Source organism: Taudactylus pleione, unplaced genomic scaffold, assembly GCF_031769625.1.
Source record: "Taudactylus pleione unplaced genomic scaffold, aTauple2 ptg001126l, whole genome shotgun sequence".
Lineage (NCBI taxonomy): Eukaryota > Metazoa > Chordata > Amphibia > Anura > Myobatrachidae > Taudactylus > Taudactylus pleione.
The window spans coordinates 736,487-761,216 of NW_028285527.1; the positions used below are offsets into that span (position 1 = coordinate 736,487).

The window sequence follows — 24,730 nt, forward strand, 5'->3', positions numbered from 1 at the left end:
CAGGATATTGCCCATGAAAACATGCAAGATACACCCCACAAACAAGCATTGGTCCTTCTCTGCATCAACACCTTAATGTTTTATGGAACTTGCTGCAAAATGTTTTTCAATAAGTGTTAACTGTATCAAGTCTGCGGATTCCTTCTGTTGCTTTCAATAACCTTACAATAACAATACATCTAGTTCTATTGGAAATGTTTTAGATTCTGCCAATGATTAGAAAGATTTAAAATTAGAATATTTTACCAATGACCAATATCCATGTAGCACATTTAGTTACAACAGTTTTACATTATAACAGATTTAGTCAACTTGTGGTTTTCAAACTAACAATGCATACTGAGACTTGTAGTTCTACATCAGCTGGTGAGTCACTGTTTACCTCTCAAAAAAGATGAATTATGGGCACACCAAATGTAATTTCTTAAACAGACCATTAAAAACATTTATTATTTGTTTTAAAAAAAAAAAACCTTAAAACCTGTTGATTTGAAATTATTTTGCTATGTTATAGTCTATGCTTTGGTTAAGCTGCCGAGTTTGCACAATATATTCTTATTTCTGGGGATTTCTAAATACTTGAAAATACAAAACAAGCAACAAAACATATTAGCTTAGCTTTATTCAATGTCAGTTCTGTTATTTGTTTCCTGAATAGCTTTGGAATTCCCAACACTGGGCTCTTGTCACACTTCTGTCACATTGTATGATGCTGGTGACATAGATTGAAACCAGGAAATTGTCTTGTCTTGAACGCAATAGCAATTAATCACCCAAGGCTATAATATTCACTCTGTCATCCAGGAAACTTTGACTAGACAAAATAACCTGTTCCCCATAATGGAGTATGGGCTGGGCTTCTCTCTGTCTTGTATATAAGTCAGTGTCAGTACAAGACAATTATATCTCTATTATACCAGTAGTCTTAGTACAGCTAATTATCATCTAAGAACAGCACAATGAAGGCTGATGCCAATCACATGAAGACTCTCTATGATGCCAATGGCTTCCTGACAGCGATAGACGTGTTAGATATGAAAGAACTGCGCCAAGCCAACAGCGACTATGGGAGACTGGAGGAAAAGTTTGGTGAGTACAGAAATTATTTACAGATTTAAAAAAGTTGTTTCTATCTTTGAACATCACAGTACAGTATCTGTGATACATCAGTGTCCATGAAAAGAAACAATTTTTAGAATATTTTATATATCTATAGAAAACTAGCGTCTGGCATTGCCTCTGTATCTCTCTCAGTATAACATTCACCTCCTGTATTTTTTTGGTATGCACAAGGACATATGCGCACCCTTTATGTTATCGCTGTGTGCACCCTTTATGTCAGTCAGTGCTTCCCAACCTCGGTCCTCAAGGCACACTAGGGGGTCTTTTTACCAAGCAGTGTTAGGAGACAGAGTGAAAAGTGATAAGAAAGTGATAAGGTGCCAGCCAATCAGCTCCCAACTGTCATTTTTCAAACACAGCCTGTGAGATGACAGTTGGGAGCTGATTGGCTGGCACCTTATCACTTTCTTATCGCTTTTCACTCTGTCTCCTAACACTGCTTAGTAAATAGACCCCTAACAGTCCTGGTTTTAGTGATATCCATGATTGAGTACAGATGGTTAAAGCAAAATAACTGAGGTACTAATTAAGACACCTGTGCTCAAGTATGGCTATCCTTAAAACCAAGACTGTTATACTCCTTTTACACCAGAGCTAAAACCTGGGTTATTGCAGGGTTAACCCGGGCAGCTCCTTGGTGTAAAAGGGGACAGGGTTGCATTCCCAGGTGGAGTGACCCGGCAATCCAACCCAGGTACCTTGCAGGGCTTTACGCGGGAATAACCCGTGAAACCCTGCAGTGTAAACGGCATGATCCACGATGACCTGGATCGTGCTGCATGCCTGCCGATTGGCTGGCTTCAGTGGCGCTTGGAGATGACGTCATCTCCAAGTGTCCACTTCAACACTGGAAAAGCCGGGTCACTGAAGACCCGGCTCCAGTGTAAACGGCGCTAATTCTGGAATATCCTGGCTCGGCGCCTGCTAAATTCTGGGTCTGATCCGGTTTGGAACCCTGTTCCAACCTCCGGGTCAGACCCGGAATTTAGGTATAAAAGCGGTATTAGTGTGCCTTGAGGACTGTGGGTGGGAACCCCTGCTGTATGTTATCGCTGTGCGCACCCTGTGTGTTATCGCTGTGAATTAATAGCATGAAGTACCTTTATCAACACTGGGGTATATTATATAAGATTATATCTCCAGCCGGGACACAATATATTTTTGAGTACATCAAGGTGAATCTCCACATAAGTTTGCTTGCAATTTACAAATTATTGCTAGTATTTTTTTGTCTACTTGTGAAATGTAGATCGAAGCCAGGATGTATTAAATATGTTTATACTGCTCGATTGAAGCGCTTGTGTTCCCTTCCCCATCACTACCAGTGTCCTTGGCAAGAAGCTACACATACAGATTTTTCTTATTTTGATTTTTTTATGATGCCAGGATACCTTATTATTACCTCATTAGCTCCACTTAGGGTATATAAAAGAAAAACAATTAGTGTAAAACAGATAAAAAAAATATGAAAGGAAAAAATAAAAAATAAAGAAACCCCACTATACCGGCACCATAACCCTCACACTGTAACATTCTCTATCCATGCACATACTGTATATGTATGAAATGATAGAAACATATATTTTCAGGCAAGGAGTACACTCAGTACAATCTGCACAACATCCACATGCAGTATGAGTGGGTGATGAACTTGGCCGTTAACCCCAATCTTCTGAGAGCAATCACCGCTGTGCTGGGCCCCAATGTCATTCTCCTGGACTCACGCTTCATCTGCAAATATCCGGCCACCGATGTCCCACACAAAGACAACACCGCCCCTTACGTTGCCTGGCATCAGGACATCAAGTAAGTAGGAAAGGTGCCTGGTAGATGGAATATGTGCGGTCAGTTACATGGTCTATTTGTCTGACAAATCACAAATGTCTCCCTCTCTGCATTGCAGATACTGGGGGTTTGAGGGAGGACCAGTGGCTTCTGTATGGCTGGCACTGGATGATGTGGACACAGAGAATGGAGTCCTGCAAATAATTCCAGGTAATATCTATTTTCACGTATGTACATTGTAATCAATGTCATGTGTGTTATGTTCCTCTTGTATGCATCTCTCATGCAGATGATGTAAGTGTATTATTATGATGAAATGTAACCTATTCCTTGCTATATATAGGCATTAGGAATGGGACTTATATGCAGTGACTGTGATATGTCTTCCTCCAGGGAGTCACAAACAGGGGGTTCTAGAGCACAAGACTGCAGATGTCCCGGGGAACATGCTGACATCCAACCAGGAGATCCCAAAGCATCTGGTCAATGTAGAAGATTTAGTTGAGTGTCCGCTCAAAGCTGGACAAATGTCTGTAAGTAAAAACATAATCTAAAAGAGTTATTTCAATTGTAAATAATATCTACCTTTATAGTGGACATTTTTAAAAGTTACTTCCTTACACAGATGCTTTTCCATTGGGACTACTTATTGTGTGCTGTTGGGGTCTACTATTCTATGTGCTCCGTACAATGGCTCAATGCCCTACCTTCTGTTCAGAGGGGATCCCTTCTGGGGGGGGATTCACCTAATCCAGTAAAGGGGTGGGTGGAGGAGGGTCAATGGAGTTGGGGATAACTTTAAAAAAAATCTACATTGAGGTTGAATTAACCTTTAAGCCAATGGTTCATTGTAAATATTATGTAGTTACCACGTACTTACTGTTAGACAAAAGCTATTAAAATTCCTTGTAATAAATCAGTTGCTTCCATGTTTATGTAGGTGTACATGGGGAGTAGGCCCCTGCTTCTGATCACAATATGCAATGTATAAGCATAAAGCTAGATCATGGCCCCTGCTCATTTCTAGTTCATATAGTTAATATTTGATTTGTGCCCTCTACTCAGTGCAGGGTTCTTGGCAGGTAGTAGAGAGTAACACTAAATTGTACAATGTAAATTAAGTGATAAACATGTCATTAGGCCGGACCCCATCAGGCGATTGCTGCCCCCTGTCAGTACAATATCAGTAAATATAAGTATAATGTTTCTGCATCCGTGCATGTTTATACAAATAATAATAATGACATTGCTCTCCTAGCAGTATATGCCTGGCAGATGTATGATAGAGATGGTTAGATTTCCAGCTGTTTCCAGTGATAGATGTGAGTGTAATGTGTGAGTCCTGTGTACTGAACAGTATATGTGTATTCCTATTAATGCTGCAAGGTACATGATGGACTGACTGTCCACGCCAGCGAACCCAACATGTCCAACAGGAGGAGATGTGGATTTGTCATCCGCTACGTTCCCACTGAAGCTTACCCTGTTGAGGTCAGTAATCACCATACATCATATTACAAGCTGATGGCCATATAAAGAGACATTCAGTAGCTCAGAGAGATGAACAATAGTATCCTGGACCAAAGTTTCAATAGGGTAGACATAAGATGCACATCCACTAGGCGTGTTAACAACAGTACGATTACAACATTGTTGTTCAGTGTAGGCACCCTCCCTCATCCTGAACATGGCCAATCTGTCGTTATCTGCAGATTGACTGGCATGTTCAGGCGATGATTAATGACGGAAACAATCAGCGGGAGCACACATCGCTGGTCGTTGCCGACATTATAGTGCATGATTTGTGCACAATTAATGAGCGATTGAACGATTACGATGTCGTAATTGTTCAATCGCTCATTAAAATCGCCTAGTGGATGTGCACCTTTAGATACAACGTGGCCGAACAATGATAATAATAAAATTTCTTTGCATGGGATAAGTCTCAAAATGGGTTCTGTGAAACACCAAGATTGTGTCAAAGGATATCAGGGAGTCTGCAAGCCGAAAATGCATTATGTCCTAAATTTGTATCTATTACTGAGGCGACATTGAATATTAACCATTCTACTGCTGATAGTGGTCTGTGCACTAGTGCTTCACTACAGAAATTGTTAGTATCACATATGGAGACTCATCACCAAACGTGGCATGGAAAATTCTATGCCTCACCACATCCCAGCTGCCATGTGCCTTATATGAACCTTTTGTCATGGATAAGTGGCTAAGTGGTAGTGTGAAGAGGAAACAAGGAGAGAATATGCCCAATCTTAGTGAAGTAACTGAGGAGGTTCCAGACAGCAGTAACAATACTGTAACTTCAATAGTTAGGTTACGAGAAACTTGTAGCCTACTGTAGCTCTGGAATGCGGCGGGATAGGACAGGAAGGGTAGCGTATCGTATTTCTCTTTAATTTTTGCTTCTTAGTTGCATCACAGACACAGCGAAAAAACACTGACAGTGCACAAGAGACACTAGGCTGCGACTTTAACCACACAGGAATTGGTTTTAAACACATACAAAGTTGCAGATGAAGCACAAAGAAACTCAGCATGAGAAAAAGCCGTGGTCCGCAATAGACCATTTTACACAGATTTAGACACAAATGTACAAATATTGCACATAAACTTGTGGCCTCATTCAGAGCCGCTCGTAAGCGGCCACTCGTTCGTTCCGAGCGATGTTCGCCCAACTGCGCATGCATACGGATTGTAATACGCATGCGCGAACCAGTCAGTGCGGCCGAAAATCGTGTGCTCGCTAAATAGCGATTGCCTGCTATTTTGAGTGACAGAGTGAGGCGTTTGTGGGTGGTAACAGGGGAAGGTGCTTGAAAACGGGGAGTGGAGATCAGAACGCAGGCGTGCCTAAAGGTCAAAACGGGCGTTTTAAGGGTGTGCATAATTAATAAAGCAGCGTCATCGACCACGTCACTTGGTTGTTTTATAGTCAGAACTGCTCGCATGATTGTGGTAGGAAAAACCAACCACAAGAATAGCGAGCAGTTCATACGCCGTCCAATGTACTCGATTAATCCAATAAATAGCGGACATGACGTATGATGCGAGCGGCCAGGGGGCGTTTTTTTCAAAATTACGTTCGCATGTTTTGTTCGCTCGTTCAGACATAGAGGCGTGAACAGACCGCAAAGAGCGAACGGTTAATTTAAATAGCCAGCCCCTTTTTCTGGACGAGCGAGCGCAAATAGCGTCCGGCTCTGAATCAGGCCCTTGGTCAGTGCAAGCTAGCTATGTAGTTTAGTCGCTCCTAGTTGTTTTATGTGAATAAGATTCACATTTTGAATGGGAAGGACACTCGGCGTGCCGAGTTGCATGAGACCTGGCGCGCTGATAGAGGCTATTTGACGTGACTGAAGCAACAGTAAGAAAGGACACATCTGTACATAGGCGCTCACAGAATGAGGCACATATGTGTCTTGCACAATCTGTAGTAAATTGCCCTAGGAGAGCAGCACATTGAACAACGGAATTGATTTTTTTTATTTTGTTTTATTACAGGATCCAGAACGTCCCCGAACTTTTCCTGCAACTGTACTGGTGGCTGGAACCGATGAATATAACAATTTCAAAGACCACGCCCCTAACTTCTTCATTAAGACATTTTAATTTTTTTTTTTTTTTAATGTTAGAAAGATTTTTCCTATGTCACCCTTTTGAAAATGTTCCTTAGACTATAAGTATGTTCCTATATATTCCTGACCTTTTATTTACTGCTCATCTGAGAAACACAATAATCTCTGCATGTTATTAAATTATACTCTGTAGATGTTCAGTGTTGGGTTATTTGAGCATGAACCTAGACCAGTGGTTCCCAAACTGGGTGCCATGTCACCCTGGGGTGCCTCAGAGCACTTGCAGGGGTACCGCGGGTTGGTGGTTCAGTATCAAATAAAATGATTTTTAGTCAGTGTGATAGGCAAAATCAGTGCTAATGGCTGCCAATCAGAAAATATGTGGATACAATGCAGCCCTGTCACCCACCACATAACTGAACCTCAGGGTGACATATTAGCACAATTTACTTCATTTCATTTTTTCTGAATTGCTCAATAAGAAACTTTTGGCCGTAGGAAAATGCTGATGCTATAGGGTGCCGTGATTCAAAAACATTTGGGAACCACTGACCTAGACCACTAATAGATGGACGTACATAAACAAAATTACAAAATTACAATGTACAGCATTGAAAAGCACAATGAAAACACTAATTCATATGGACTGTATATTTTTTCAATGTGTACTGTAAATAATTTATTGAAAACCTGTCCTGTGTACATATATACAAATATAGAGAGCAAAGGAAAATTCTTACATACAGTAGTGTATGATGATCATTTCTTTAATTCAGTTTTTAACCATCCTATTATAGAATCATGTCTTCAGACTGTATACTAGTTCCCAAACTCTGCCATTACAGTCCACATTTTAAGGATATCCATGCTTGAGCACAGGTGACTAAAATTAGTACCTCAGTCAATTTTATTTAACCATCTGGACTCAAGCGCGTACATCCTTAAAACCTGGACTGTAATTGTGAAGTTTGGGAAACTCTGCTGCATACTATTTTGTTTGTACCATCAAATTCAACAATGTCTTATAACACATCTGCACTTTATAAGTGTAAATACTTTCAGCCCTTATCTCCATTTTTTACTTATATTATGTATTATTGTAAATTCTGTTTTTCAAACACTGTTGTATGACTAACTTTGTGTAGTGTTGTAAAGTCATTAAATTATTATATTGTATTGTATTGATGTTGCCTTTACGGTTTTAAATTAAAGTATTTAGAAATTAAATATGTGTCTTGATATTATTTAGCAGAAATTTAACTTGATGAAAATTGGTTTGTGATTTATATCTTCCTGCAAAAATAAGCTAAGCAAAGATAATTAATATTTAATTTAGGTGAATCCATTGCAACACATTGGACTGTTTCTTTCTCCGATACAACATGAGGGTGACTTGTAGGAGTGGTTGCAAACAGAATTAGCAACAATTGTTAGTTCCAGTTCCTGCACTGGTATTTGCAGAATGTCATTTCTTAGTATTGTGCCCTGGATGTGTAAGAGTCATATATTGTCTGTCGTTTGCACAAGTTTTACGTTTCACATTATTATTTCACAAAATAGGGACATAAGTGCACCTGAAAAAGGGCCATGGCCTCATGGGGATGGGCCAAGGAAGAGATAGGGGTACTCCTGGGGCAGCCAGGAGATGCTTGGGATAAAAGAGGAGGAAGCTACAAGTGAGAATGATAATAACCAGGAAAATTGACAGGCCCAAACAGCGCCCCCTGCCCTGTGCTGTGGCACATGTTGCACTATCTTAGTTACGGCCCTGGTTAGATATTAAGAAGACTGAAAGAATAAAATAGACAGGGGACTTAACATTGGGCCTGATTCACTATGGATCGCAACTGCAATTGCAATAGCGATTACACAGCAGTCTCACTACGATAGTATGCTTATCAATTCCAATCGCTATGCCATCGCAGCACAACATAAGGACGCCCACTTTACCTTACACACATTCGTAATCCTTAGCAAGACTACAAAACCATCAGTAACATAGAGTACCATCGCAGCCTCACCCACACTTGCACAAGCTCTGACCATACTCAGGAATTGCCAACTTCATTGAGCCCTCAGGCTGCGTAGGGCATAGCAGTGGATAATTTATGCACGTTTCTGTAACGGCGTTCTAACGCACTGGCACGCCTGCATTTTGCCAACCACCTCCGTCACCACCCACAAACGGCACTTCCTGTCAATCACTCTGTGATGGGTCTGAGTATCACTGCAATCGCAGTCCTGATCTCAGTGGCCGGTTCGTGCGTGCACACTGCGGTGCATACTCATGTGCAGAAGGCAACAATCGGCCAATTGCGTGCATAATCGCAGTTGCGATCAGTAATGAATCCGGCCCATAGTTGGGAAAGTGCCAGTGAAAAGATTACACACTAATCACAACAGAGAGGGCAGATAATAAAATATTAAAATAATATATAAACACAGGACCAGCTTAACAATAGGACAGATCGGACTATAGCCCCAGGCCTTCAAATAATAACAGGCTCATCATCATAACGGCATTATGATCAACCATAAGTAATAAGTATTAAAATTGTATTTTCAATTTCCTCACAAAATGCTGCAACTCTACTTTTACATATAGACCAATGGGGCGTCGGGAGTGTACACGCCCACATGGCACTGGCCACACCCACACAGCCCTGGTCGCTGCTCCTCCACTTTTCACAATAAACCCTTTATCATTTTCAGCTCCAGGCTTTGACAGATAGTTAAACAGATAGCCATCATACAATGACACCAGGGTACATAACCTCTGTAATGAATCACAACTCTACCAGACAAATTCCTTGCTTCAATTTACATCAGCTTTTGTGCTTAAATACTATAATACAGTATATTACAGTAATGGCCTGTGGCAACATGTTTTCCTTCATTGGGTCCCCAGAAACACTGATGCTGATGTAATTTACCCCACTTTCTCATCATTCTAAGGCCATACAGTGAGCATAGTGCAATCACACAATATAAATAGCAGGTTAGTCCATGACTAGATTGCAATATTTATCAGCCTGTGTACCCAGCCTTAGGTTAATTTACTAAGTGGACTGTGTTAATACCTCCAGCCAGGGCCATAACTAGGGGTGTGTGACCGGTGCTGCCGCACAAAGCACAGGGCTCTGTAGGCGGGGGATGAAGTGATATTTCCGGCGGACGGGATACCAGCCTTCGATATACCGACGCCAGAATCCCAACGCCCAACATAATGCCGACACCGATGTCCCGAATGAGATCAGGATACCGGCATCGGCATCCCGAACCGCCGGATTCCCAAATGTCCATGGCCGGGTAAGTAAAGTTATGTCCCTGGGAAAGGGGGCTTAGGTTTAGGCATCCCCAGGGGAATATTAGGGTTAGGCACCTCCCCAGGAGTGTTAGGGTTAGGCACCACTGGGCGGGTTAAGGTTAGGCACCCCCCCGGGAGACTTAGGTTTAGGGTGCCGGGTGGGGAGGTTAGGGTTAGGCACCACCGGGGGGAGGTTAGGGTCGGGCACCCCCCCCCCGAGAGACATAGGTTTAGGGTGCTGGGTGGGGAGGTTAGGGTATGGCACCACCAGGGGGAGGTTAGGATTAGGCACCACAAAGGGAGGGTTAGGGATAGAGTACTTACCTTCCCTCGTCGGGATCTTCTCCTATCGGGCTTCCGCAGTCAGGATTTGAACCAGTGGTATTTTCGATACCATTCCGAGGGCGACACCGTTACCACAAGGCCCTTACTTTTGGCTGTCGAGGGGTCCAGATTATCACCCTGAAGCGCCACCGGAGCATCCTGTAGATGCTCCTGGCAGGCACCCTGCAGTCTCAGTATGCTCCATCCAGCGCTGCACTTACCGGTGCTGCTGTCCCTGCCCCCTCTGCGTGACATAATAACATCATGCGCTCAAGGTAAGGTGTTGGCAGCCGGCCAATACAGAGCACTATTTAATCCTTTTACTTCACTGTCTCCAGCTGTGCTCCCACCTTCCTGAGTCCCCTCACCTCCCCAGATTTCACTATCCATTGACAACCTCACCATCTCTTCTCTCCCACAAGTCTGATGGCTAGGAATTATCCTTTACTCCAACACTCTCCTTCAAACCCCACATTCAGTCTCTGAGCCAGTCTTGCTGCTTCCACCCTTAGGAAGTCTTGGAGCTTCCACCTTCAAAATATCTATAGGATCAGACAATTTCTCACCATGCAACCAACAAAGACCCTTATCCACTCACTGGTCATCTCTAGATTGAACTACTGTAACCTCCTCTTATCTGACCTGTCTTAAGCTGGGTACACTTTATACAATGTGAGTAACCAGCGACCGAACGTAGCTAAGGTATGACGTATAGGGTAAGATCAGAAAACATCAGAGGGTTTCAGAGGTGGGCATCCTTAATCATTAATGGAATAAAGATAATAAAGAAATATTTGACAATATAATTACACTTCAAACATGATGATTTAATCTTGTATGCTTTCTAAACTATTGCTAAAATTATATCTTAAAGTATGTTTTGTTCAAATAACCTTATCCAAATTGGCTTATCATGAACTAACCTTTTGCGAAGAAATTGAACTTTGAACTATGATTTTACAATTTGCTGCATTTTACAAACAATGTTCTTGGATCAATTCATATACTAAATGATGTCCTATGGAAAGAAAAAGCAAAACATTATAAAAAGTGGATTTAATTTTCAACTTGATAAAAACTATAAAAAGATTAATATGATAGCTTGGCAGAAGCATACATACCTACTCTGCTGAAACATCCATTAGACTCCAGAATCTTGGGTGGATCTCCCAGATTCAAGTCTTTCACAAGCCCCGCGCTGCCACCCGCTGACGCCTACTTTCAGAGATGGCCTGATGACATGGTTCCTGCTAAATCACATCATTGTGGTCCCATCCCCCACTTTACAATGCCAGGAATCATTACTTACACTTCCCACCAGGCTGCTCCTTGCCCCCCGCACCTTCCACCTGGCTGCCTCTTCTTGAAATATTGCTAAATGTGGACAGAAGATGTTTCAATGATTAAGACTTTGAACTGGATGCATGTGGATACAAGGTCAAAAAAATTATCTTAATATGAGGGCATTGATCTCTTGTTGGATCAAGGATTCTATATCTCAATTTTCAACTGAGAAAAGACAATATATGTGGAAGAATGTTTATTTCTCTACTCTACATAACTATTTTGTTAGTATAACTGCAAACAAGGTTGAATGTCAGGGCTCATAAAAAATTTTTTTACTATTTTCTTTCATTTACATTAAATCTGCACCTGGAAGCTCGAGACCAAGCTTCCAGTGCAGTGCAACTGTGTGCCGAATCAGGTGCATGTGGAAAGGATCCCAAGTGGACAATTAATTATTAATTATAATTAATTATTAATTATGTAATAAGTCTCTGCTTACTGCTGCCAGTCAGTATTCCAGGGGAGCTAAGTGTCCTTTTGTTCTGAGACTTAACATTTCATTTTCAACAACTGTTACACCTATCTAGAAATTCTGCATTTGCCCCAGTGCAGCAGTGGAGCATGGACAGCATTTTGCATCAGACATCCATGCATCTGGACTTCAGCGTAGCCAGACAGCCAAGAGCAAGTAAGAGTTGTTATTTTTATCTTAGAAAAGTTGAGTGTGAGGGGCTGTGAAGTAAGTATTGGAGAAACGAGGGGCAGTAGGCTTTAACTTTGCCTAGGGCAGCAAGAAAGTTTGCACCAGCCCTCCCTGGTTACAGAGGCTTCAATTTTGTATTATATGTCAAAGGAAAGTGAAGGCAGTGTTGAATGTAAGTGTAACACTTTCTTAACAATGACCTATAGTATTGCGAGGGTGAAATCAGTTACAATAGAATTTATTTATTCTTCTCACAAGAGGGGTCAATACAAGTCAAAGTAAATAATTAGAAAAAACAGCGCTGTGAAAATGAAAAAAAAAATGTACCCAGAAGTTAATAAAATATATTTTAATAAAACATAAATATCGGCACTCTGACAACAAATCGTAGATGCATAAAAGACCACATTAGTCATAACATTACTATAAAGTGTGTAGCAATGTTTAAGCATGTCTAAATTGCAAGTAACAACAATTGGATCCAAATCCCACAGCTACAATGAAGACTCTAAATAGATGTGTTCAATTAATTCCTCACAGCTGCGTCCAGCTTAAAAAGAATGTCCCTGTGTGGATATAATTATCCACACACTAAAGCTGGCCACACATCTAAATATTATCTGTCCAACCAGCCAACTAGTTGATTGGTTGGAATGAAAATCTGGTAACGTATGGAAGTAAATGATGATCAGCAATTTGCTCCTAAATGCCAGAAAACAGATGAAAATGGTTGTTTAGACAAGTTTGTTAAAAGTTTGATCTAAACAATTTGTTCAAACAACAGTATATGTCCATTTTCCGGCGTTTGGGAGCAAATTGCTGATTGTTATTTGCTTTCATACCTTACCAGATTTTCATTCCAACCAACCAACTACAGTGTAGCTGGCTGGTTGGACAGTGTTAAATTTGTAAATACCTTTTAATACATTCCTGCCTATAAACCTCTAAGATTCACCTGCCTAGAACCTCTAAGACAAAACCTGCCTATAAACCTCTAAGATTCACCTGCCTAGAAACTCTAAGACAAAACCTGCCTGTACCTTCTAAAACCACAAGATGTCGCTATTTTGATTATACCATTAATGAAATACCAAGACAGTTGAATAGCGGTCCGAAGCGCTAAAGATTATTATTCAGGTAAAAGTACAGATGTTACAACGCTATGATCTAATAATGAGCGCAAATAAATTGTACAAACATTAGGTCATAAGGTACAGTTAAAATACATGAAACGGTTATTAAAGATCAAAATACAATGAGCAATATCAGACTGACAGAGAGAGAGAGAGAGAGAAAGAGACACATTAAAATACAGTGAGAGATATATCAATGTCTGCTGAGAGCACATGTTCAAGATGGCTGGTGATGGAGTGTGTGTGTGTGAGGGGGGGTTGGGAATGCTTCCTGCCCTATTGTCCAAACCGCATGGTCTACAAACAAACTCCATTATGAAGCTACCTCATTGAAATCTCCCATAATGCCATAGTTAATTAAATATGCATGCTGGATATCATATGCCAACACATCAGGCAAACACTGCACCATTTAATATTCCAACATGTACCACACAAGCTGATTCCAATATACAACAATACCATCCTACTACAGACCTCATCCAGTAGTCACTAGACCGTGGGGAGGGGGAAGGGCCGAAGCACATGTTTTTCCTTTGTTTGCAAGCCTCATGATCCCTAGGCAAACTCCATCCTGCACCAAGCTGCAACTCCGCAAATCATCCATCAATGACCACAACCACAACAAAGACAATATACCTATCTGACCCACACAACACCACAACTGGGCAGAATCACAATTTCCCTTGTTCACCCCACATGGAGGCAAGCCATCTCCAACAAGCCGCAGACAACATACCCATCTGACTCACACAACACCACACGGCAACCACCCACGACCATTCAAAGCTGCCATCAATTCAACCTCCACGATACAACACTGACACCACCCAATGATCACATTCATGAGTATACAACACACACCAAGCCCATCTCTCCCAAGCAGAGTTACCATTCAGAACACATGGCAAGGCCCCAACACAGAACACACCAGAGGGTCTCAATCAACCAGCATCAATCATCCACAAATATCACGACAACTCCACAATCAATCCCTTTCCTGCATGCTGACAACAGACCACTGTACCCTACAGTGCAGATGAAAAGCACAGACCAGACAACACATCATCCACTGCATGCCAACACAGACCCATGAATATCTTTAGAAAACTACAAACCACACACCATGCTAAGCTAATAACAGATTAACACCAAACATAGCTACAGACACCCAAATAGGCTAAATATTGCACATTTTATACTTAGCTATAATAACCCAGAGGAACTGAGACCCATTCTTCCGTTGTCTGGTCAGGGAGTGTACCTCTCTCTTCCTTCTAAAATCTGCAAGTGTGTCTGCTAAACTGTGTTTTCTCAGGATGTGCATGCTATGTTCCCGCCCCCTTTTACCTGTGAGGTCATCAGAAAGGGAGTATCCTTTTGGGTTACCTGAGACTACTGTTTCTACTCTCAGCTAGCTAGCTCTATTGATTAGACTGGAATAACCAGTCCTTTGGAGAAATCTGTTACAGGGCATTTATTGGACAATTCCAAAAGGATACAAAAGGTCTCCAACCTCCTTTTGTATCCCCCAACATGCAACTCTAAGCTGCTATGGAAAACAACATTTCAAAAAGATATTCTCTCTAACATTCATATTTCATAGCCGCATGTTCTGATCTTCATATTGATGTCACCGGAATGCTGTGGAAACAGAGTCGATCAGTACGGTTCCACACACAGTTCAATTGTCATTTACTAAGCCATAGTTACAGAAAACATTTCTTTATATACTGACATTGCGTTTAAACCAAGTAATCTTAAACTGCAAATTGCAAAATGTGTTTATACAGTGAATTTAATTCTCATACAGGATTGAGGCTTCCAGCTGTGCTGTCGGAGCCTCCCTGTTTAGTCTGCCTGTGTTTGAGGAAGGCTGACTATGTACCTTTTGTTTACAAAATAGTGCTGTGAGATTTTATTTCTAAGATGGAGTCTTGGCCCTTTACAAGACAGCATTGCGCAGATTCCAATTGCAAACAGATTCTGTCTTCGCCAAATATCCGGTTTTGACAGTCCACCCTTTGATAGCCAATCAAGCGCTATCACAACCTGTTCTGAATCTGTTTAGCCATGCATGAGAATATACCGTTCAATGTTATTATGGTATGACACAGTATGGTCATTTGAACCATTCAGATAATGCGTCTCCGGGAGGGACATGAAACTGTCCTTATACGCACACCGCGGATCCTTAAGGGATCATGGGAAAGATGTTGGGATACACCTTTCCTATAAGGAGAGCCTTGGAAGGGGATGGGACTGCATTACCTAAGATGACTTAAAACAACATAAACGTTATATCCATGCATGACCACTCAAACTCAGGCTACATTACTATACACTACATATTGGACCGGCACTCCCCTGGTTTGGTATAGCACTCCTCCTTTCGACTACTCTGCATCAATGCCGACATCAACTCCCATTGTCTGTATCAGTCCCCTATCACCAAAACCAGGAATCCCCGAGCAACCCAGGATGGTGAAAACTCTGAAAAAGAATACAAAAATGAACACAGCGGACTGGTCCATTGCTGCAACACTGATCTGCAATTTCTTTAGCTCAGATAGCTCACAGTCACCTTTTAATCTTCCCGGCACAAGCTCGCGATCGACAGGTCCATGCTATCGGCCTCGTCTCCGCCTTGCATCTCCTCCGGTAGATTAATCCTCCCTGTATTTGGTGGAATGGACTCTGGCATCTTAGTCGGCCACCCTTTGAGGATGTAGAATTTTGTTAACACATCGGATATGTTTCTATCCCCCGATCAATCAGGCAATCTGAACACAAGAAATTATTAGATCAAATGAATTTTTCTCCAGGTTTAACATCATTACAGTTTGCTTCAGGCATGTTAGTAAATAACACTTCAATTCCTGTTGTACTTACACATTGTCATGAGAACCTGCACAGTAACCTCATAATATTTTCACATGAGGCTACCTGGCAAACAGTATCTCAACGGGAGACAGACAGGTTGTCTGGGATGATCTTGAAACTAGTACCTATCACATTTCACATGTTGTAAAAGATATTACTTGTGAAATGAGTATCCCTTTTATCACTAATTCTAAGGATACTGTATTGATACAAAATTCCTGCAATAAAAAAAATTCTGTTATAAATGTCTACGGTTCTATTGTTTCCTGAGTCGGGCAGTACTTCAAATATTTAACCTTAGCCGGGTATGGCTGTCGTATGTCTTTGGCAGCCTTGCATCCTGTATATGAGAGATAAAGCACAACAGTTTAATATCATTTAAACATATGGGCTGAAAAGATTTTAAACAGTTCTATAAAGCTTTGACAAACAATACTGGGTTAGTCCCTGGGACCCTGAGGCTTTCGTGTCTATGTGCAGTGTACCTCTCCCTTATATGGAAGCAAGAGGGCACTGGTAGTTGGGGTATGGGAGGGAGAAAATAAACAATAGTTAAGCTACCTTACTCTGGATCTCTTACATTTTTATGGGTTTACTTTTCACATTGACTGTACCTACACCCCCATCCGCATATGACGGTGGTGGTGCGCGTGAACCATCTGTACTACCTTCCACAATGCTACCGTGCCGCACGTGCACGCTATTTTGCAGCAAACACGCATTGCAATTCAGCGCTGCGGGTTTTATTCTATGGTAATGTGCTCACGACGCTAGTTTGCGTCGTTTGCACATTGTTAAGCCACGCATCCCCTTCATGCTGCCATATTTTTTCTAAACATTCAAAATACTTAATCTTTTTCTCTCGGGATCGCACCATACTGATGTGATCCTGGACATTATCTAACACATTTTTATCAAAACCACCAATTCTGGGAAACGTTCTAACACTCATTCTCATCATATTAAACCATATATCACAATACCTTATTGCATAAGTACCGTACTTAGTTATGCATGATATGACGCGCCGATCTGATCGGCGCCTCCATTAGCAGCACATCATTGCCTAACATTTCTACTGTTTGCGTGGCTCCCATTCTGAGATAACTCCTACGCTTTTCAATAAAAATTTAAACCGGTGAAAGACAATCAAGATACTTTCACTTACCTGTGAACGATTTAAGTCGGCGGCGTCCACACACCTGGATAAGATTTAGTAAGGCAACTTCCACACCTAGATAAGATTTGAAACAGGCAACTTCCACACCCGGATAAGCTTTAGTAAGGTAACTTCCAAACCTATGAGAGTTTGTATGTCGGCCACTCTCACGCACCTCTATACAACAATGACAACATGTACACCTGCTACTGTGTTTAGAACGGTAAAGCTGCTTACCGAGCGACTAGGCTAACCCTTGCAGCTAGCCCTTAAGGATCATACGGTACCCTTAACTTTAGGGAATAAATTACCCCTATCAACAATACACACACTGTTACACACTTTTTTCTCTGCGCAGAAAATAAACATTTAACCCAGATATTGGTAGATAGAAAAAAAATGTAAACCTCAATGGCTTTGTTCAAACATGTGGCAGCAGAACCGGAAGTGCGTATACGCTTATTGTGTGACCGGCCGCATACACAATTATGCGACTACCACACAAGCGTATAATGACTTTTTAACTGCGTACGCAAAAATGCATCTCAGCCGCATACTCAATACTGCGGCATCCCTCTAAACGTAAGGTTCTATCAACAGAGAAAAAAAAACTTATTTTTTTTTTTTTTCTCTCTTGTCCCTGGATTCTGATCAGCGCTTCCTCTACACAATAACCGCCAGTACGCTCTCAGCAACACTGTGGTAATGAGAGACTAATGCATCTCTCAAAAGGCGCCTCCACCCTTTTGCTGAGAGAGGACTGACCGACTGTTATCGTGTATCAGATAGTGTGATAATAATAATAATAAACCTATGAGCCCCCACTGTTAAATTTGTAAATACCTTTTAATACATTCCTGCCTATAAACCTCTAAGATTCACCTGCCTAGAACCTCTAAGACAAAACCTGCCTATAAACCTCTAAGATTCACCTGCCTAGAACCTCTAAGACAAAACCTGCCTGTACCTTCTAAAACCACAAGATGTCGCTATTTTGATTATACCATTAATGAAATACCCAGACAGTTGAATAGCGGTCCGAAGCGCTAAAGATTATTATTCAGGTAAAAGTACAAATGTTACAATGCTATGATCTAATAATGAGCGCAAATAAATTGTACAAACATTAGGTCATAAGGTACAGTTAAAATACATGAAATGGTTATTAAAGATCAAAATACAATGAGCAATATCAGACTGAGAGAGAGAGAGAGAGAAAGAAAGAGACACATTAAAATACAATGAGAGATATATCAATGTCTGCTGAGAGCACATGTTCAAGATGGCTGGTGATGGAGTGTGTGTGTGTGAGGGGGGGTTGGGAATGCTTCCTGCCCTATTGTCCAAACCGCATGGTCTACAAACAAACTCCATTATGAAGCTACCTCATTGAAATCTCCCATAATGCCATAGTTAATTAAATATGCACGCTGGATATCATATGCCAACACATCAGGCAAACACTGCACCATTTAATATTCCAACATGTACCACACAAGCTGATTCCAATATACAGCAATACCATCCTACTACAGACCTCATCCAGTAGTCACTAGACCGTGGGGAGGGGGAAGGGCCAAAGCACATGTTTTTCCTTTGTTTGCAAGCCTCATGATCCCTAGGCAAACTCCATCCTGCACCAAGCTGCAACTCCGCAAATCATCCATCAATGACCACAACCACAACAAAGACAATATACCTATCTGACCCACACAACACCACAACTGGGCAGAATCACAATTTCCCTTGTTCACCCCACATGGAGGCAAGCCATCTCCAACAAACCGCAGACAACATACCCATCTGACTCACACAACACCACACGGCAACCACCCACGACCATTCAAAGCTGCCATCAATTCAACCTCCACGATGCAACACTGACACCACCCTATGATCACATTCATGAGTATACAACACACACCAAGCCCATCTCTCCCAAGCAGAGTTACCATTCAGAACACATGGCAAGGCCCCAACACAGAACACACCAGAGGGTCTCAATCAACCAGCATCAATCATCCACAAATATCACGACAACTCCACAATCAATCCCTTTCCTGCATGCTGACAACAGACCACTGTACCCTACAGTGCAGATGAAAAGCACAGACCAGAGAACACATCATCCACTGCATGCCAACACAGACCCATGAATATCTTAAGAAAACTACAAACCACACACCATGCTAAGCTAATAACAGATTAACACCAAACATAGCTACAGACACCCAAAATAGGCTAAATATTGCACATTTTATACTTAGCTATAATAACCCAGAGGAACTGAGACCCATTCTTCCGTTGTCTGGTCAGGGAGTGTACCTCTCTCTTCCTTCTAAAATCTGCAAGTGTGTCTGCTAAACTGTGTTTTCTCAGGATGTGCATGCTATGTTCCCGCCCCCTTTTACCTGTAAGGTCATCAGAAAGGGAGTATCCTTTTGGGTTACCTGAGACTACTGTTTCTACTCTCAGCTAGCTAGCTCTATTGATTAGACTGGAATAACCAGTCCTTTGGAGAAATCTGTTACAGGGCATTTATTGGACAATTCCAAATGGATACAAAAGGTCTCCAACCTCCTTTTGTATCCCCCAACATGCAAATCTAAGCTGCTATGGAAAACAACATTTCAAATAGATATTCTCTCTAACATTCATATTTCATAGCCGCATGTTCTGATCTTCATATTGATGTCACCGGAATGCTGTGGAAACAGAGTCGATCAGTACGGTTCCACACACAGTTCAATTGTCATTTACTAAGCCATAGTTACAGAAAACATTTCTTTATATACTGACATTGCGTTTAAACCAAGTAATCTTAAACTGCAAATTGCAAAATGTGTTTATACAGTGAATTTAATTCTCATACAGGAAGGAGGCTTCCAGCTGTGCTGTCGGAGCCTCCCTGTTTAGTCTGCCTGTGTTTGAGGAAGGCTGACTATGTACCTTTTGTTTACAAAATAGTGCTGTGAGATTTTATTTCTAAGATGGAGTCTTGGCCCTTTACAAGACAGCATTGCACAGATTCCAATTGCAAACAGATTCTGTCTTCGCCAATTATCCGGTTTTGACAGTCCACCCTTTGATAGCCAATCAAGCACAATCACAACCTGTTCTGAATCTGTTTAGCCATGCATGAGAATATACCGTTCAATGTTATTATGGTATGACACAGTATGGTCATTTGAACCATTCAGATAATGCGTCTCCGGGAGGGACATGAAACTGTCCTTATACGCACACCACGGATCCTTAAGGGATCATGGGAAAGATGTTGGGATACACCTATCCTATAAGGAGAGCCTTGGAAGGGGTTGGGACTGCATTACCTAAGATGACTTAAAACAACATAAACGTTATATCCATGCATGACCACTCAAACTCAGGCTACATTATTATACACTACATATTGGATCGGCACTCCCCTGGTTTGGTATAGCACTCCTCCTTTCGACTACTCTGCATCAATGCCGACATCAACTCCCATTGTCTGTATCAGTCCCCTATCACCGAAACCAGGAATCCCCGAGCAACCCAGGATGGTGAAAACTCTGAAAAAGAATACAAAAATGAACACAGCGGACTGGTCCATTGCTGCAACACTGATCTGCAATTTCTTTAGCTCAGATAGCTCACAGTCACCTTTTAATCTTCCCGGCACAAGCTCGCGATCGACAGGTCCATGCTATTGGCCTCGTCTCCGCCTTGCATCTCCTCCGGTAGATTAATCCTCCCTGTATTTGGTGGAATGGACTCTGGCATCTTAGTCGGCCACCCTTTGAGGATGTAGAATTTCGTTAACACATCGGATATGGTTCTATCCCCCGATCAATCAGGCAATCTGAACACAAGAAATTATTAGATCAAATGAATTTTTCTCCAGGTTTAACATCATTACAGTTTGCTTCAGGCATGTTAGTAAATAACACTTCAATTCCTGTTGTTCTTACACATTGTCATGAGAACCTGCACAGTAACCTCATAATATTTTCACATGAGGCTACCTGGCAAACAGTATCTCAACGGGAGACAGACAGGTGGTCTGGGATGATCTTGAAACTAGTACCTATCACATTTCACATGTTGTAAAAGATATTACTTGTGAAATGAGTATCCCTTTTATCACTAATTCTAAGGATACTGTATTGATACAAAATTCCTGCAATAAAAAAAATTCTGTTATAAATGTCTACGGTTCTATTGTTTCCTGAGTCGGGCAGTACTTCAAATATTTAACCTTAGCCGGGTATGGCTGTCGTATGTCTTTGGCAGCCTTGCATCCTGTATATGAGAGATAAAGCACAACAGTTTAATATCATTTAAACATATGGGCTGAAAAGATTTTAAACAGTTCTATAAAGCTTTGACAAACAATACTGGGTTAGTCCCTGGGACCCTGAGGCTTTCGTGTCTATGTGCAGTGTACCTCTCCCTTATATGGAAGCAAGAGGGCACTGGTAGTTGGGGTATGGGAGGGAGAAAATAAACAATAGTTAAGCTACCTCACTCTGGATCTCTTACATTTTTATGGGTTTACTTTTCACATTGACTGTACCTACACCCCCATCCGCATATGACGGTGGTGGTGCGCGTGAACCATCTGTACTACCTTCCACAATGCTACCGTGCCGCACGTGCACGCTATTTTGCAGCAAACACGCATTGCAATTCAGCGCTGCGGGTTTTATTCTATGGTAATGTGCTCACGACGCTAGTTTGCGTCGTTTGCACATTGTTAAGCCACGCATCCCCTTCATGCTGCCATATTTTTTCTAAACATTCAAAATACTTAATCTTTTTCTCTCGGGATCGCACCATACTGATGTGATCCTGGACATTATCTAACACATTTTTATCAAAACCACCAATTCTGGGAAACGTTCTAACACTCATTCTCATCATATTAAACCATATATCACAATACCTTATTGCATAAGTACCGTACTTAGTTATGCATGATATGACGCGCCGATCTGATCGGCGCCTCCATTAGCAGCACATCATTGCCTAACATTTCTACTGTTTGCGTGGCTCCCATTCTGAGATAACTCCTACGCTTTTCAATAAAAATTTAAACCGGTGAAAGACAATCAAGATACTTTCACTTACCTGTGAACGATTTAAGTCGGCGGGGTCCACACACCTGGATAAGATTTAGTAAGGCAACTTCCACACCTAGATAAGATTTGAAACAGGCAACTTCCACACCCGGATAAGCTTTAGTAAGGTAACTTCCAAACCTATGAGAGTTTGTATGTCGGCCACTCTCACGCACCTCTATACAACAAAGACAACATGTACACCTGCTACTGTGTTTAGAACGGTAAAGCTGCTTACCGAGCGACTAGGCTAACCCTTGCACCTAGCCCTTAAGGATCATACGGTACCCTTAACTTTAGGGAATAAATTACCCCTATCAACAATACACACACTGTTACACACTTTTTTCTCTGCGCAGAAAATAAACATTTAACCCAGATATTGGTAGATAGAAAAAAAATGTAAACCTCAATGGCTTTGTTCAAACATGTGGCAGCAGAACCGGAAGTGCGTATACGCTTATTGTGTGACCGGCCGCATACACAATTATGCGACTACCACACAAGCGTATAATGACTTTTTAACTGCGTACGCAAAAATGCATCTCAGCCGCATACTCAATACTGCGGCATCCCTCTAAACGTAAGGTTCTATCAACAGAGAAAAAAAAACTTTTTTTTTTTTTTTTCTCTCTTGTCCCTGGATTCTGATCAGCGCTTCCTCTACACAATAACCGGCAGTACGCTCTCAGCAACACTGTGGTAATGAGAGACTAATGCGTCTCTCAAAAGGCGCCTCCACCCTTTTGCTGAGAGAGGACTGACCGACTGTTATCGTGTATCAGATAGTGTGATAATAATAATAATAAACCTATGAGCCCCCACTGTTAAATTTGTAAATACCTTTTAATACATTCCTGCCTATAAACCTCTAAGATTCACCTGCCTAGAACCTCTAAGACAAAACCTGCCTATAAACCTCTAAGATTCACCTGCCTAGAACCTCTAAGACAAAACCTGCCTGTACCTTCTAAAACCACAAGATGTCGCTATTTTGATTATACCATTAATGAAATACCCAGACAGTTGAATAGCGGTCCGAAGCGCTAAAGATTATTATTCAGGTAAAAGTACAAATGTTACAATGCTATGATCTAATAATGAGCGCAAATAAATTGTACAAACATTAGGTCATAAGGTACAGTTAAAATACATGAAATGGTTATTAAAGATCAAAATACAATGAGCAATATCAGACTGAGAGAGAGAGAGAGAGAAAGAAAGAGACACATTAAAATACAATGAGAGATATATCAATGTCTGCTGAGAGCACATGTTCAAGATGGCTGGTGATGGAGTGTGTGTGTGTGAGGGGGGGTTGGGAATGCTTCCTGCCCTATTGTCCAAACTGCATGGTCTACAAACAAACTCCATTATGAAGCTACCTCATTGAAATCTCCCATAATGCCATAGTTAATTAAATATGCACGCTGGATATCATATGCCAACACATCAGGCAAACACTGCACCATTTAATATTCCAACATGTACCACACAAGCTGATTCCAATATACAGCAATACCATCCTACTACAGACCTCATCCAGTAGTCACTAGACCGTGGGGAGGGGGAAGGGCCAAAGCACATGTTTTTCCTTTGTTTGCAAGCCTCATGATCCCTAGGCAAACTCCATCCTGCACCAAGCTGCAACTCCGCAAATCATCCATCAATGACCACAACCACAACAAAGACAATATACCTATCTGACCCACACAACACCACAACTGGGCAGAATCACAATTTCCCTTGTTCACCCCACATGGAGGCAAGCCATCTCCAACAAACCGCAGACAACATACCCATCTGACTCACACAACACCACACGGCAACCACCCACGACCATTCAAAGCTGCCATCAATTCAACCTCCACGATGCAACACTGACACCACCCTATGATCACATTCATGAGTATACAACACACACCAAGCCCATCTCTCCCAAGCAGAGTTACCATTCAGAACACATGGCAAGGCCCCAACACAGAACACACCAGAGGGTCTCAATCAACCAGCATCAATCATCCACAAATATCACGACAACTCCACAATCAATCCCTTTCCTGCATGCTGACAACAGACCACTGTACCCTACAGTGCAGATGAAAAGCACAGACCAGACAACACATCATCCACTGCATGCCAACACAGACCCATGAATATCTTTAGAAAACTACAAACCACACACCATGCTAAGCTAATAACAGATTAACACCAAACATAGCTACAGACACCCAAAATAGGCTAAATATTGCACATTTTATACTTAGCTATAATAACCCAGAGGAACTGAGACCCATTCTTCCGTTGTCTGGTCAGGGAGTGTACCTCTCTC

The 24,730-nt window shown here is 41.6% G+C and overlaps 1 protein-coding gene across 1 annotated transcript; it reads left to right on the forward strand.

The window, feature by feature from the left end:
* The first annotated feature begins 923 nt into the window (after nt 1-923).
* LOC148453599 (uncharacterized) lies at nt 924-7,556 on the forward strand. Its single transcript, XM_088461953.1, has 6 exons — nt 924-1,089; nt 2,712-2,928; nt 3,026-3,117; nt 3,301-3,440; nt 4,294-4,398; nt 6,427-7,556. Exons 1-6 carry the CDS (start codon nt 960-962, stop codon nt 6,532-6,534), a joined length of 792 nt encoding a protein of 263 aa, XP_088318079.1. The 5' UTR covers nt 924-959; the 3' UTR covers nt 6,535-7,556.
* The last annotated feature ends 17,174 nt before the right edge of the window (nt 7,557-24,730 follow it).